The sequence below is a fragment of the Myotis yumanensis genome, unplaced genomic scaffold (genome assembly GCF_028538775.1).
Source record: "Myotis yumanensis isolate MYYU_CA2020_CCGP unplaced genomic scaffold, mMyoYum1.0.hap1 SCAF_14, whole genome shotgun sequence".
Classification (NCBI taxonomy): domain Eukaryota; kingdom Metazoa; phylum Chordata; class Mammalia; order Chiroptera; family Vespertilionidae; genus Myotis; species Myotis yumanensis.
Genome location: NW_027223765.1, coordinates 2722783 through 2735157, shown reverse-complemented (window position 1 = coordinate 2735157; position 12375 = coordinate 2722783). Strand labels below are relative to the sequence as shown.

The 12375-nt window shown below is 51.9% G+C and overlaps 1 protein-coding gene across 1 annotated transcript in view; it reads right to left on the bottom strand.

Moving 5' to 3' along the window:
- Positions 1-12375, bottom strand: part of LOC138992506 (testis-expressed protein 264-like) — an 84302-nt gene that overhangs the window by 35917 nt on the left and 36010 nt on the right. The window contains exons 10-21 of the mRNA XM_070391359.1: positions 11867-12209; positions 11056-11233; positions 9411-9662; positions 9090-9208; positions 7634-7752; positions 5929-6028; positions 5071-5276; positions 4476-4648; positions 3782-3978; positions 2203-2402; positions 1691-1780; positions 96-188 (exon numbers count right to left, since the gene is read on the bottom strand). Coding sequence (XP_070247460.1) covers positions 96-188; positions 1691-1780; positions 2203-2402; positions 3782-3978; positions 4476-4648; positions 5071-5276; positions 5929-6028; positions 7634-7752; positions 9090-9208; positions 9411-9662; positions 11056-11233; positions 11867-12209 — 2070 coding nt within the window. The remainder of the gene's footprint in view (positions 1-95; positions 189-1690; positions 1781-2202; positions 2403-3781; positions 3979-4475; positions 4649-5070; positions 5277-5928; positions 6029-7633; positions 7753-9089; positions 9209-9410; positions 9663-11055; positions 11234-11866; positions 12210-12375) is intronic.

The window sequence follows — 12375 nt, the reverse complement described above, 5'->3', positions numbered from 1 at the left end:
ACACATTATTTACTAAAAAATTAATTACAAGTGAAACTAAACCAAAACACAACACATGTCCAGCGGTGAACGGGAGACAGAGCCACATGCGATACCTGAGGCAGCCATCCGGCCATCTTCAGGGGCTTTGGGTTTGCCCGTCGCTCGGACAGCAAAGATCCGCCCGTCGCTGGTGCGGATGTACGTCCCTAAGAAGCACGAGGAAGACTGTGAGCAGCAGACAATGCCCTCCTGCCAGCCGTGGGCTGGGAAATAGCTGTAAAAGTAGGTCTCCCACCCTCTCTCAGACGTCTGCAATGATTGGTGAGGACGGAGCTGCGGCCCAATATTAGCCCTTTTCTCCACAAACACTGATTGCATCAGCACCGCCACAGGCCCTGCTCTAGAGCCTGGCCCGCTGGGGGAGATGGACAGGCACAGGAGCACCCATCAGGAAAGACTCATGCAGTGGAGGAAAGAAACGGGGGCGAGGAGGAGCACAGGCCCTCTGGCCCACGCCTTCCTGCCTCAATACCCTCTCTGTTGGTGGGAACAATTCTAGAGCTGCGTTCCATTCCCAAACACTAATCTACCATCCCGTGTTTTTTTATCAATCTCCTGGAAAATCCGGGCTGCCTCCAGGCCAGAGATTGGCAAACTTTTCCTTAAAAGGCCAATTAGTAAGTAATTCTGGCTTTGTGAGCCATCAGCTCTCTCTTGCAACTATTCAGCTCTGTAGTATAACAGCTAGTGCCGCTATGGTCTAAAATATTTATTTATGGACATTGAAAGGCTGGATTTGGCTGGTGCACAGCAGAGCTTGCCCTTTACCCACCCCTGCTCTAGGCCCACAGGAGCCCAGTAAGGGGCAGGTACAACCTCCTGTGTCTTGTATTTCACAGCAGCATCTTTTCCTTGAGCCTAAAGGTACTGTGACCCAACAGAGGCCGGGGCGAAACCTCCTTACTGACGCCGAGCCTCAGGAGCTCCCAGAGTGAAGGCTGGCGGGAATGACAGGCGTCGACACTGTCCCGACAGATTTCATCCCAGCAGTCTCACCCTCCTTGTAAGGAGGCAGAGGCAGTGGATTTTCCCAATGACCACACTTTGACCTACTTTCCCCTCCTGTTCTAAATCCCACTCTTCTGTTTTAAATTCGCCAACAAAGAGTGAACCCACAAAGCCTAGCACCCACTCTTGGACCCTAATAAAGGCAGAGACCCAGGTCCATGTTCTTTCTCTTTCTCCCCCGTGACCGCCATGTGAGACCCTCGGGCATAATGTACCCTCCAGAACTTGTGAATAATGCTCTTGTATCTACAACATTCCCGGATGGCTGCTGTGTGTTACAGTCATAATAGCACAAGGGCTGGTTCAGCCACAGCACTGGCTCTGGGGAAATGTCTACGGGGTTCCCGCAGGTGGTGTGGGACCAGGTGAGTCAGGCATTCCTAGCCAATAGCACCGCAATCAATAGGCTGAGACACAAAACACAGTGTCTATCCAAACCCACCCCAAATTCTCCATAAAAACAATGTCAAAATACAGGGATGCGGGGACCTTAACTCCCTTCTCTTAAGCCACTGCCAGATATCCTTGGGGCCCCGCCCACACTACTGAGCTCCTGGAAATGTCATTTCCTCATGCTTCCCCGGATGTACGGATTCTGCTTCCCAGCCAGGACAGGGGACGGGCGGGCGGGCAGTCTCACCTTTCGTCCCGCGGATGATGTGGATGCTCTCCCCAGCATTAATTCTCGCCTGTACATCTGTGGAGCTGTTGAGTCCAGGAATAACAATATCTAGTGAAGACACAGACCTCAGATTTAGATTACACAGGGCCTGACTAAAGCAGGGAAGGAAACCACAGTCCACATCCACCCCGTTTCTCAGCGGATTCTCTAACGCCTCTCGGTGGGCAAAGGTCAGAGCCAAGGACAGCAAGGCCCGAAGCCCTCTCGCAGCTGCCTAATACAGAATACTCCGAGAACCAGAAACTTCTGAGAAATCTGATCATCTTTCGGGTCAATTTCCCTGATTTAACTAAAATTTCGTAGAGTTTCTGGTTTAGAAAGTTGGTTCAAATGGTTATTTCTCTGTATTTTTTCTCCTCTCGGAGTTATTGGCAAGCGCCTGCTCCACATCACTTTAGGATGTTTAAGGTGTTAATAAATACTAAAATTCCTGCGTGAACAAAGTGATTTGAAAAGGGACAGCACCCAACCTGTGGTGGTGACCACCTTCTGCACAAGAACGCCCGCGCGCTGCAGGTAGTTGATGGGGAAGTTCATGGCTGGGTTTGTGCTGGAGGCACAGCTTACGCCGCCTCCCAGGGGGACATGCCGGGGCATCATGGGGATGGGGGTGGACTGCACAGGACGGACGCTGGCCACAGGCTTCTCATCGTTCTTCAGCGTTGGCTGCCTGTGAGAGAAGGACAGCGCAGTCAGAGAGGTCGGCAGAACAGCCACCCTTCCCTCCTGCAGAGCCCTCAGACCCCCACCCACAGCCTCAGCTGCTGCTGAGGAGGGTCAGAGGACTGACAGAGCACGGTCAGCTCAAAAGACAAGACGCAGGGCTGAGGCAGTGGAGGCAGAAAGGCAGCGAGGGATGACGCTTCTCGGAGCCTAAGGAGTCAGATGTCAGTGGGATGACGCCTTTACGGGGATTCGGATGGTCTATCTACACGCACCAGGCACTCGCCCTTGGAGAAGAGTCAGGGAGAGGCAAGGATGCAACAGGGAGGAGAAGTTCTTCAGCCCCCAGTGCATGCGAGCTGCAGACAAACGGGGGGAACTTGCCCACTCACCAAGGAGAAAGGCCACGTGACGCCACATGTGCAGGTCAATTTGAGAGGCCACCTGTCCAACCTTAACTGTCTTTACTCTCTGAAACTTCAAGTATCAGTAAGCAATGCAGACACCCCTCTCCTCTGCATTACTTTTCATTGGGCTCCTCCTGGGGCCACTCCCCAGGATACCCCTCTAGTCACGACCACCACAAAAGCAGCAGCAGCCAAAACCCTGTGCCCCACAGCCAGGCCTCTAACTGGCACGTGCCCGTGGCCAGCCTCTCTTTCCATTCAGCAACAGGCTTCTGCCCCGCTCATATTCTAAACAATTCTAGAAGTTTGCTCAAGGAAAAGGTTTCTCACTCAGGACTGGGGCACAGCCACAGAATGCAATCCCATGAGCAGCAGCAGAACACACTGACTGCACTCCAAGGCCCATAAAGACCTGGCCTTCACCCTTGCACTTCAGCGCTTAGCAAGGTCTAGGACAGTGATGGTGAACCTATGACACGCATGTCAGAGGTGACACGCGAACTCATTTTTTTGGTTGATTTTTCTTTGTTAAATGGCATTTAAATATATAAAATAAATATCAAAAATATAAGTCTTTGTTTTACTATGGTTGCAAATATCAAAAAATTTCTATATGTGACACGGCACCAGAGTGAAGTTAGGGTTTTTCAAAATGCTGGCACGCCGAGCTCAAAAGGTTCGCCATCACTGGTCTAGGACCAAAGTGCTACGGACAGGACGGGCTGTGCGGGAGGGCTGGGTCTCTGTGTTTTGGGAACCTGCACCTCCCAGAATACAAATGGACTCTCCTGAGTCCCAAGACCAGCAGCTCACTCTCCTGCCAGAGCCACTTAAACCCCGGACTTCGGACTGCCTGACACCTCACCCACGAGCAGAGCCCGTCAGTTCTCAGCAGCCAAAGAGCAGTTTACACAATGCCGCAGCGGGAAGGTGTGGGCCTGGCCCCACAGCAGACCTTCCTGCCCTTTCAGCGACTCACCAGTTTCTCTGACTGAAGGCGGGGATGCTGGTCAGGCTCTGGTCGCTGGCGGGGTAATACTGTGCGTACGACGGGCGCGTGTAGGGGACTGATGTGCGTTTGTCTTCCTCATAGCTTTTCTTTGCTGCTTTTTTCTCCGCCTTGGTCAGCTTGTGATCCCTTCGGTTAAGGAGCAATGACTCATGCTCAAAAGGCTCCTGGGGACACAGGAGGGTGTTGATTTAATAATCAGTCTTTGTGCAAAATGATGGGTACACACTGAGCCTTGCTTTGACACCAAGGAAGGGCTAGCTGTCTCCAGCACTAGCGAAGAGCCTGCTCGCAGACACATGCAGGTTCACTGTCCTTCTGTCAAGAGTATGACTCACAAGTCTAACAGCACAGCTTCAGACCACCTACATCTGCCTTCCACATCAAAAGGAGGGCAGAGGTCAGAGAATTAACAGGCTGCATTTTTAAAACATGCCATCTTTCTTTCTGCTGGGAAAACACACTGGCCAAATTATTCCACATGGCTGAGCCCAGCACTTGTAGGACCAGACCAGGGGCGGGAACTGCATGGGACAAGGAAAAGAACCCATGGCATTCAAGTTGCCTGCGTGAAACAAAAGTTTGCACAAAGACAAGCTCGCCAGACGAGCCTCCCCTGCTGGACGCTGTCCCACCAGGGGCTGCGTGCACACTGGGCTCTCACCTTGGTGATGAGGTGAGGGTACTTCCGACAGGCAAGCTGCAGGACTGGCTCCTTGATGCCATTTATGTCCAAAGATGCTTGGGGAGCCGGCTCCTTCTCAACGAAGTGCAGTAGGTTCTCCACCTCCTTCCGGGTAAAGTTCAACATTGGATTGAGATCATCCACCACGCGATCTGGAAGGGAGAAGACAAGGAGACGGTCAGTATGTGGCAAAGAAGACTGCAAAGGCACAGCTACAGAGATCAGCAGAGAGGAGAGAGGCTGTGGGTGGCACAACTGCCACTATACCTGAGCCACCGAAGGCGGCCCCCCCATATCTGAAAGTTAAAGACCAGGTGGGAGGCCCTGGTAAAATGGAAGTATTATAACAGAAACCTGCTAGTTTAGCTCTTATCACTAAATCCACCTTCAACAAGTTGAGGTCAGTCCCCTCTTAGGCAATTATTTGAGTCAGAATGAGATGGGAGGACCTGCTGGCTTGCTATACTGGGAAGCCTGCCCGTGTTCCCACAATCTCCCTGTCCCCAAACGCCTGGAGACAGTAGGATGGCTGCCTATATCAATGTGTCTCTTCTGAACCTGGAAGGCGGCCCACCTGACATGCCCTGCTTGGAAATCTGACGGTCATAGATCTTCTTTTCGAGGGTGAAATCAGCCACAAGGCGGTAGATGTGGCAGGGCTTTTTCTGGCCGTAGCGGTACACCCGACACACTGCCTGAGCATCATGGCAAGGGTTCCAGGAAGCGTCAAACACCACCACTCGGTTGGCACCGATCAGATTCACGCCCAAGCACCCAGCCCTTTAAAACACAAACCAACAATCACAGAGCCTTTCGTTTTAAAGGTAGTTTTCAAATCAGTTTTACCCACCGTGACTCCTACCCCAACACCCTCCTCTTTGTCCTAAGCCCAACATACTGAGGATCCTGCTGTCCTGCTAATGGACAGTGTATGTCCTCACCCACTCTAAAGTATGCCCGGAACGTGCGACACGCAAGTGCCACCAGCACAGAAAGCAGTCCGCTCTCCTCCTGCTGAGTGTGATGTCACTTGGCGAGGGAAACGGCTAACAGCTCAGGAGAACGGCTGGTTCATACCCTATCAAGGGCATTCTGCTTGGCATGAGACAAACAGGCCAGCAGCCTTTTACAGTTCTATTGCACTTCCTACTTGTGAAAACACTCTCACATTCTCCACATCTCTCAGCCTCAGAACATTCCAAGGGAAAAGCTAATTAAACCGTTGTTAATGAAGGTGTCAAAGAACTTAATGACAATGTCACGATCGCCCTTTAACACAACTTCCTTTTGGTGTCCCCTCTCACTCCAAAAACAAGTCACAGCCCTGAGCAGATCTCTTCGGATGGAAATTGGATGAGCCTTTGGGGTGCCTGCCCATGTGGCCAATTGCCCAGAACACACCCTCTGGCCTATCCTCCCAGGACCCACTCACCTTGTGGAGAGAAGGAACAGCCAGGTGGTGAGGTTGCTGGGATCATTGAACTGATTAATGAGCCGCTCCCTCTCAAAGGCAGGGGTGCTACCGTCGAGCCCTAGGACAGAAGGAGAACCTCAGAAATGGCCAGATGAGGGCAGGGGACACAGCAAAATCCTGGGCAAATGTGTTTTAAAAACCAAGTGCACACACACTACAGAGCTCGGGTCTACCTTGAGACCCAAGTTCCTATAACTTAAAAATACCCCCAGGTGGTTGCATGCACAACAAGGATTAGAAACTGCTTCTCCCTTTAGTATCTTGTGTCGATTCTAAGGCCAAGGTTCCTAGACTTAGAGTGCCTAAGAATCACCCTAAGTATAGAGGCTTGGTAGACACTGGCTCAGGTGGCCCTCTGCCTCAGTCCTGCAAATCCTGACAGAGCACAGATGAACCAAGGGTTTGTTTTGATAGGGATGATGTTCCTCCACTAGGAACCTGCACTGTTAACAAGCTCCCAAGGCAGAGAACTTGCTACAGGGCGACACAGAGGAACAGATACGGCACGGTGGGTGGGTGGGACATTGGAGTGAAAGGGGGAAGCTCAGAAGAAGTCCCCTTCAGTTAGGAAGCATGAGTAAGGGCGGGGAGGCTTCTTTTGACACCGTGGGTAAAGCAGAGAAAAGGACATAGCTAGTTCTCACAAGTTCAAGCACAGCTCAGCACTGACTAATTGGGCAAATCCAGAGACAATACAAAGCTCCAGGACAGACCTTGTGCTGGGTCTCTTCGCACCCCTGAACCTCTGATGCTTCTCAACAAGCACCCTCCACCCCACAGGAGACACCTGGCAATGCCTGGAGACCCTGTCGGTGGTTATAACTGAGTTGATGCTACTGCCATCTAGTGAATAGAGACCAGGGATGCTGCTAAACATCCTACAATGCACATGACTGCCCCCGGCAACACAGAATTATCTGGCCTAAATGTCAGTATCTGGTCGGTAAGGGCCTGAGGTCAATACTTCTCAGCCTTTTTTTAAATTTTTATTTTTATTACCACCTTCTTAAGGAACCTTTTTATACATTTTCTTCCAGTCACCATGCCCCCCTTGTAACTTTAACACCATAGATCTATTGTATGTTTACTTACTATATGCGTATTTGTGCTTTATTCTTCAAAAAGTTAAGTTTTTTTGCCCCAAGAACCAGTTTTCACTGTTCTAGGGATGCTATCTCCCCCACAGAGAATGCATGATCTAGACTTGTGTTCGTTCCACTCCTTCCCCCTAGAATGACCTCTGGGCCACACAAGCCCTGTTATCTGTCAAACCCTCTCCATGTTTGCAAGTCTAGTGCAAGCTTTGCCTCCTCCAGGAAGCCTTCTTTGACCATCCTCACCAGGACAATTCTGCCTTCCTTAGAACCCAAGGATCTGTCCTTATGTTGTCATGTCTCAGATGAAGATGAGGCCTATGCCTGCTACTTCTCTGTAACCCCTAGCCCTCATCTCGCCTGAGCTCCTCAGCCCCTAGGACAGCACCTCACACCTAGCAGCTCCCTCTCAGTCTCTCTCTGCACCTGGGCTAATCTGCTGCGCCTGGTCTCTAGGACTGTGGCTACAAACGAAATATTTCATGGAGAGAATGGAGTAGGAGAGAAACTGAGAGAGAAGGTAAGTAGACCTCGCCAAGGCTCCAGGAACAAGGCAGCAATGAACTCACGGAAGTAGCTGACGTTTCGAACCCACTTCTGTACTCCTTGCCCCTCGGCACCAGGTAGGCAGGGCATGTCTCGTTTCCCTAGGAACTCCTCGATGAGAGCCAAGGTGGAAAGGCTCTGGCTGAAAGGAACAACACTTGGTTCAGAGGCTCCCAGACCCACAGGCACCTTGCTCCCCAACAGGCCCACAACTGTGTGCAGTCCTCTGGCGGTGGGAGCTCCCACAACCTACTCCCTGTAGGAGGTAACCCCACAAAGAACCACCACGGTATTCTTTCTAGCTCATAGTGGGAGCAGAGTCATCCATACAATTACTGCCGGCACCGGCTAAAAACTCTCTACCCTATGACTTGCTCAGCTGGGAAATTCTGGGGTTTCACTCAGTGCCTAGTATCCAATAACATCAGCATTAAAAACCCACACTGCGGCCAGCCGGTGTGGCTTAGTGGTTGAGCGACGACCCAGGAGACAAGAGGTCATTGGTTTGATTCCTGGTCAGGGCACATGCAGCCAACCGATGAAATTTCTCTCTCATCGATGTTTCTATCTCTCTATCCTCCCTTCCGCTCTAAAATAAATAAAAACCTATTTTAAAAATGAAACAAAAACCCACACTACATGAGTAGACATCAGAGCCAACTGTAGGCCACAGGCAATATCAAGGGGAGACGAGCACTCAGCTGCTTCTGAGTGTGCAGAGCCACTCTCCTCAGGATGATCCATAAAAGCAGCTGCTCCGCCCCCCACCGTTAGAACCACTGCTGTCCTTGCAAATGCGTCCCACGTGGAAACCCTCATTCCGAGGCTGCCAAGCCAGGCCGCTGCCACTGAGCTCTCACTGGAGCACACTGGTCAGACGCAGGAGAAGCAATCTACTCCGTGTCGGTTCCCTGAGGAGTCAGGCCTTGATGGGATGCAAAGCTCTGGCTAGACTGAGAATGTGACTCTGGAACAAACTGCTTTGTTTATTTGGCCTTATATACAAAGCTTACTTATTTTAAAAAGGCCAAGAGAGAGAGAGAAAGAGAGAAGCAGACTAGACCACGGATCCGCAAGTGTTTTCTGTAAAAGGCCAGACAGTGAATATTTTTAGGCTTCACAGACCACATACAGTCTCAGCTGTGTTTCCTTTTTCTTAAAACCCTTTTAAAATGTGAAATCTAGTTCTCAGGCTGTACAATAACAGGCCACAGGCCACATTTGGCCTGGCCACAAGTGGAAGGGTTAGACTATGATCTACAATGTTAGCCCATGGTCTCATATTGTTCTCTGAAGAGAATAGCATTGGCCCAAAAAAACTCCAAGAAAAAGAAAATGCAAGATCCCCCCCAAGAAGCACTGGCTTGCAGAGGCATGGAGAGTGGAAGGGGGGCTGGCGTGACCCCAGGCGTCTCACTCTGTAGGGATGCGTCACTGTTACCAGAGCCACACAGTGTCATTCGGAAAGTTTTCTTCTACCTGAACACGAGGATCTTGTCACCAAGCTTCACGCTTTCCTCGATCAGGTGGAAAAGCAGTACCATCTTGGGAGAGTTCTCCAGGACTCCAGTCTGGTAATTAGTCAAAAGGTCCTTGGCCTGTGGAGAGAAATGAGGCAGCTTGAGCAGGTCCATAGAAATCTCTCCCTCCAAGACAGCAGCAGCTCACGGGCCACCTTCATAGGTCCCTGCGAAGACCTGGGCAGCATGTGCACTGCGCCCCCTGCCCCCTCCCCGCGTGGGCTTCACACATCCCTTCTCAGCAGTGCTCTACGGCCACAGAAGCATCTGCCTGACTCACCCATTCATACGTGACGATGTTGTTGCCTCGCTCCTGGAAAGGGTTGAAGCCGACCCCTTGAAGGAACTTGCTGTTGGCTGCCTCTCCCATCGAGGCGGCCAAAGCACTGTCCTCCCCCTTGACTTTTGTTCCCTGTGACGGGCAGCGGGCACTAGTCCCCGCGGAGCCAAGCTCTTCCACGTCTAGGTCCTGCTCATTGGCCAGGTTCTCCTTCTGAAGGGCTTCATACAGCACGTCAGGGTGATTCCAGATCTGAGGGTCAAGTCAGAGAAAAGGTGGCGCAGGGTTGAGAAGAATGTAAAGGTGTCCCAGAGTCTGGAAACATGTCCTTGCTCAAACACACACCTCCCACAGCACACAATCACCGAAAAGTTAAATACCCCAATGACCTCGGGCCAAAGACCTGGACATTCGTTTCCACTTACTGACCGATCACATAACACACAAAGAGGAGAGGTCACACCAGGGGCAAGCCAGTATGTTTGGTACATAAGCCTTGCATTCTATTCTTGTTCACTAAGAATGCTCCTGTTTCACTGAGTGGCCACAGTCAACCACAGTATAAAGCAAGACAAAGTCACCCTATGGACAAATGTATCTGCCTTCTAGCTGACCAACCATAAGTCATTTGAGGGGCTACTCCTGGCAGGAGTTGAGAATCCCTGGGGAGGAGAAGGGGTGGGTAAGACGGGCGTTGGCACCGCAGCATCCTCTAGACCATGTCTGCCCTGGTCTCTAGGACTGTGGCTACAAAAGAAATATTCTGAAACTCCATCTATCCCCAGCCACACCCCTTCAGCTCACGTATTAAAGCAGCGGCCGCCAAAACCGGTTTGGCTCAGTGGATAGAGCGTCGGCCTGTGGACTGAAAGGTCCCAGGTTCGATTCCGGTCAAGGGCATGTACTTGGGTTGCGGGCACATACCCAGTAGGAGATGTGCAGGAGACAGCTGATCGATGTTTCTCTCTCATCGATGTTTCTAACTCTCTATCTCTCTCCCTTCCTCTCTGTAAAAAATCAATAAAAAAAAAAAAGGCAGCGGCCAATCAGAAACAATGCCCAGCAGGTAAGCTGAAAGCTAAGAAACAGGTCCCCCGTGAGATAACAGGGAGCACTTGTCCAGATCAAAGACGAGTGTTCATCACCTTGTCCCGAGGCTGCGTGCTAAAGATACATGGCCTTGCTGTCCCCAGCCATCTGAAGCACTGTCGGGATGAAAGACATCTCAACCCGATGAAGTACAGAAGCCCATGAGAGGCGCCCCAATGACTAGTCTAAACCATAGAGTTCTTGAGTCCCAATCATGCGAGCAAAGACACTGTCCCACAATGTTCCACCGTCACCTGCTCTCCCAATTGAAAAAAAATCAGTGAGAAAGGAAGGGGTTCCTCCAGTTTGGTGTAACAGGTTGTGCAGCCGAGTTGCACAGCACAAGGGCACCATTTGCAGTGCAGTGTGAGCACCGCTCCCGGGAGCTGTGCGCGTGCAGCCAACACCTCTCTCCCGAGAGCCCCCAGTCCTCCAATGCAGAGGCGGCCCCTCTGCTCTTATTCCTCCTTTATCAGGAACCCCCAGCAGGAGTAACTCCCTGGGGGCCATGTGCATTCTTGGCCTGTGCCTCAGTATCCCTGAGGTCTCCACGCACCTTGCAGCACACACAGAAAGCCTTGAGGGGGTTCAGCCCCAGCCAGCCACTGCTGCCACAGTCCCGGAAGCGGTCCATGAACTGTGTGTACAGATCGCGCTGGATCTTGGAGAGCCGCACCAGGATCACATTCTCTTCCTTGGCGGGGAGATGAATCTTCAGCACAGTGTGGCCTCTCCTAAAACACAGACCAGAACTGACAAGGCGTTGTGGCCGGGGCGTCAGTGTAGGACAGAACCAGGCCCTGCTTCCTGCCACACCCACCTCTCGAGGTTCACAGCAGCCTCTTAGGAGGACTGCTTCAGCAACCATCAAGACGAAACTCATTAAAAAAACAAAACAAAACAAAACACACAACTCATTTTAAGGATGAAAACAAAAGCAAGAGGCAGTGGCCTGCCCCAGGTCACTGACCAGGAATTCCAGGTTCTTACCCCAATTCGGGGCTGTTCCTCTATGCTTTCTCCACACATGCCATGTTAACCAGGAAAAACAAGGGACTGCTGGGGACCAGCGTTGCTATACGCACCAAGAGGCTGGCCCAGGCAAGACCCACCCTTAGAACCACCCGTCCCCCTTTCACACGAGTCAGCAAGATGCCAGCTCTCTCTCTGCTCCTCAGCAGGTAAGGCAAGCATCCATGGTAACCACAGATCAACTTTTGAAAGAAGCATTTCTAGGCCAAACTTCCAGAGGATTGAAACAGTGGTACCCAGCCTCTGCCAGCTACTCAGGACATGCTGTTCAGTAAAAGGAAGTTGGACTCATGGTCCTCCTGGAGTGCCGCCCACTCCTTCGGAGGACGGCTCACCTCTGCACGAAGCCCTCCAGGAGGCTGTGCAGGACGTGGCTCCGGTACCGCATGAGGCGGACGTCCTGGGGCGTGCTGTCGATACACTGCCCGTTCAGGATGGGGCGCTCGAACATGTTGCTGAACTCCTGCCGGGTGCCCAGGAAGTCTGGGCGCACGAAGTCCACCATGCACCAGTACTCGATGAGGTTGTTCTGCAGGGGGTACCCGGTCAGCACCACCCGGCGGCGGGAGCGAATGTTCTTCAGGGCCTGCGAGGTGCTGGCCTGGCAATTTTTGATGCGGTGGCCCTCGTCGCAGATCACCACATCAGGGCCAGGGCGGCTCAAGGCCTTCTCAAACTCTAGGGAGGGAAGAGGATCCGGAGTCAGAGGGTGGGAGGGCCTGTTCTTAGTCAACAGTATGAGAAGTAGGGGTGCACCCTGGAGGAGACAGAAGAAATGAAGGAAGCAGGAAAGCAAGAGTCAGCCCCCGTCGCTGAAAGGGAGCCAGCCATCCAAGCTCCTATG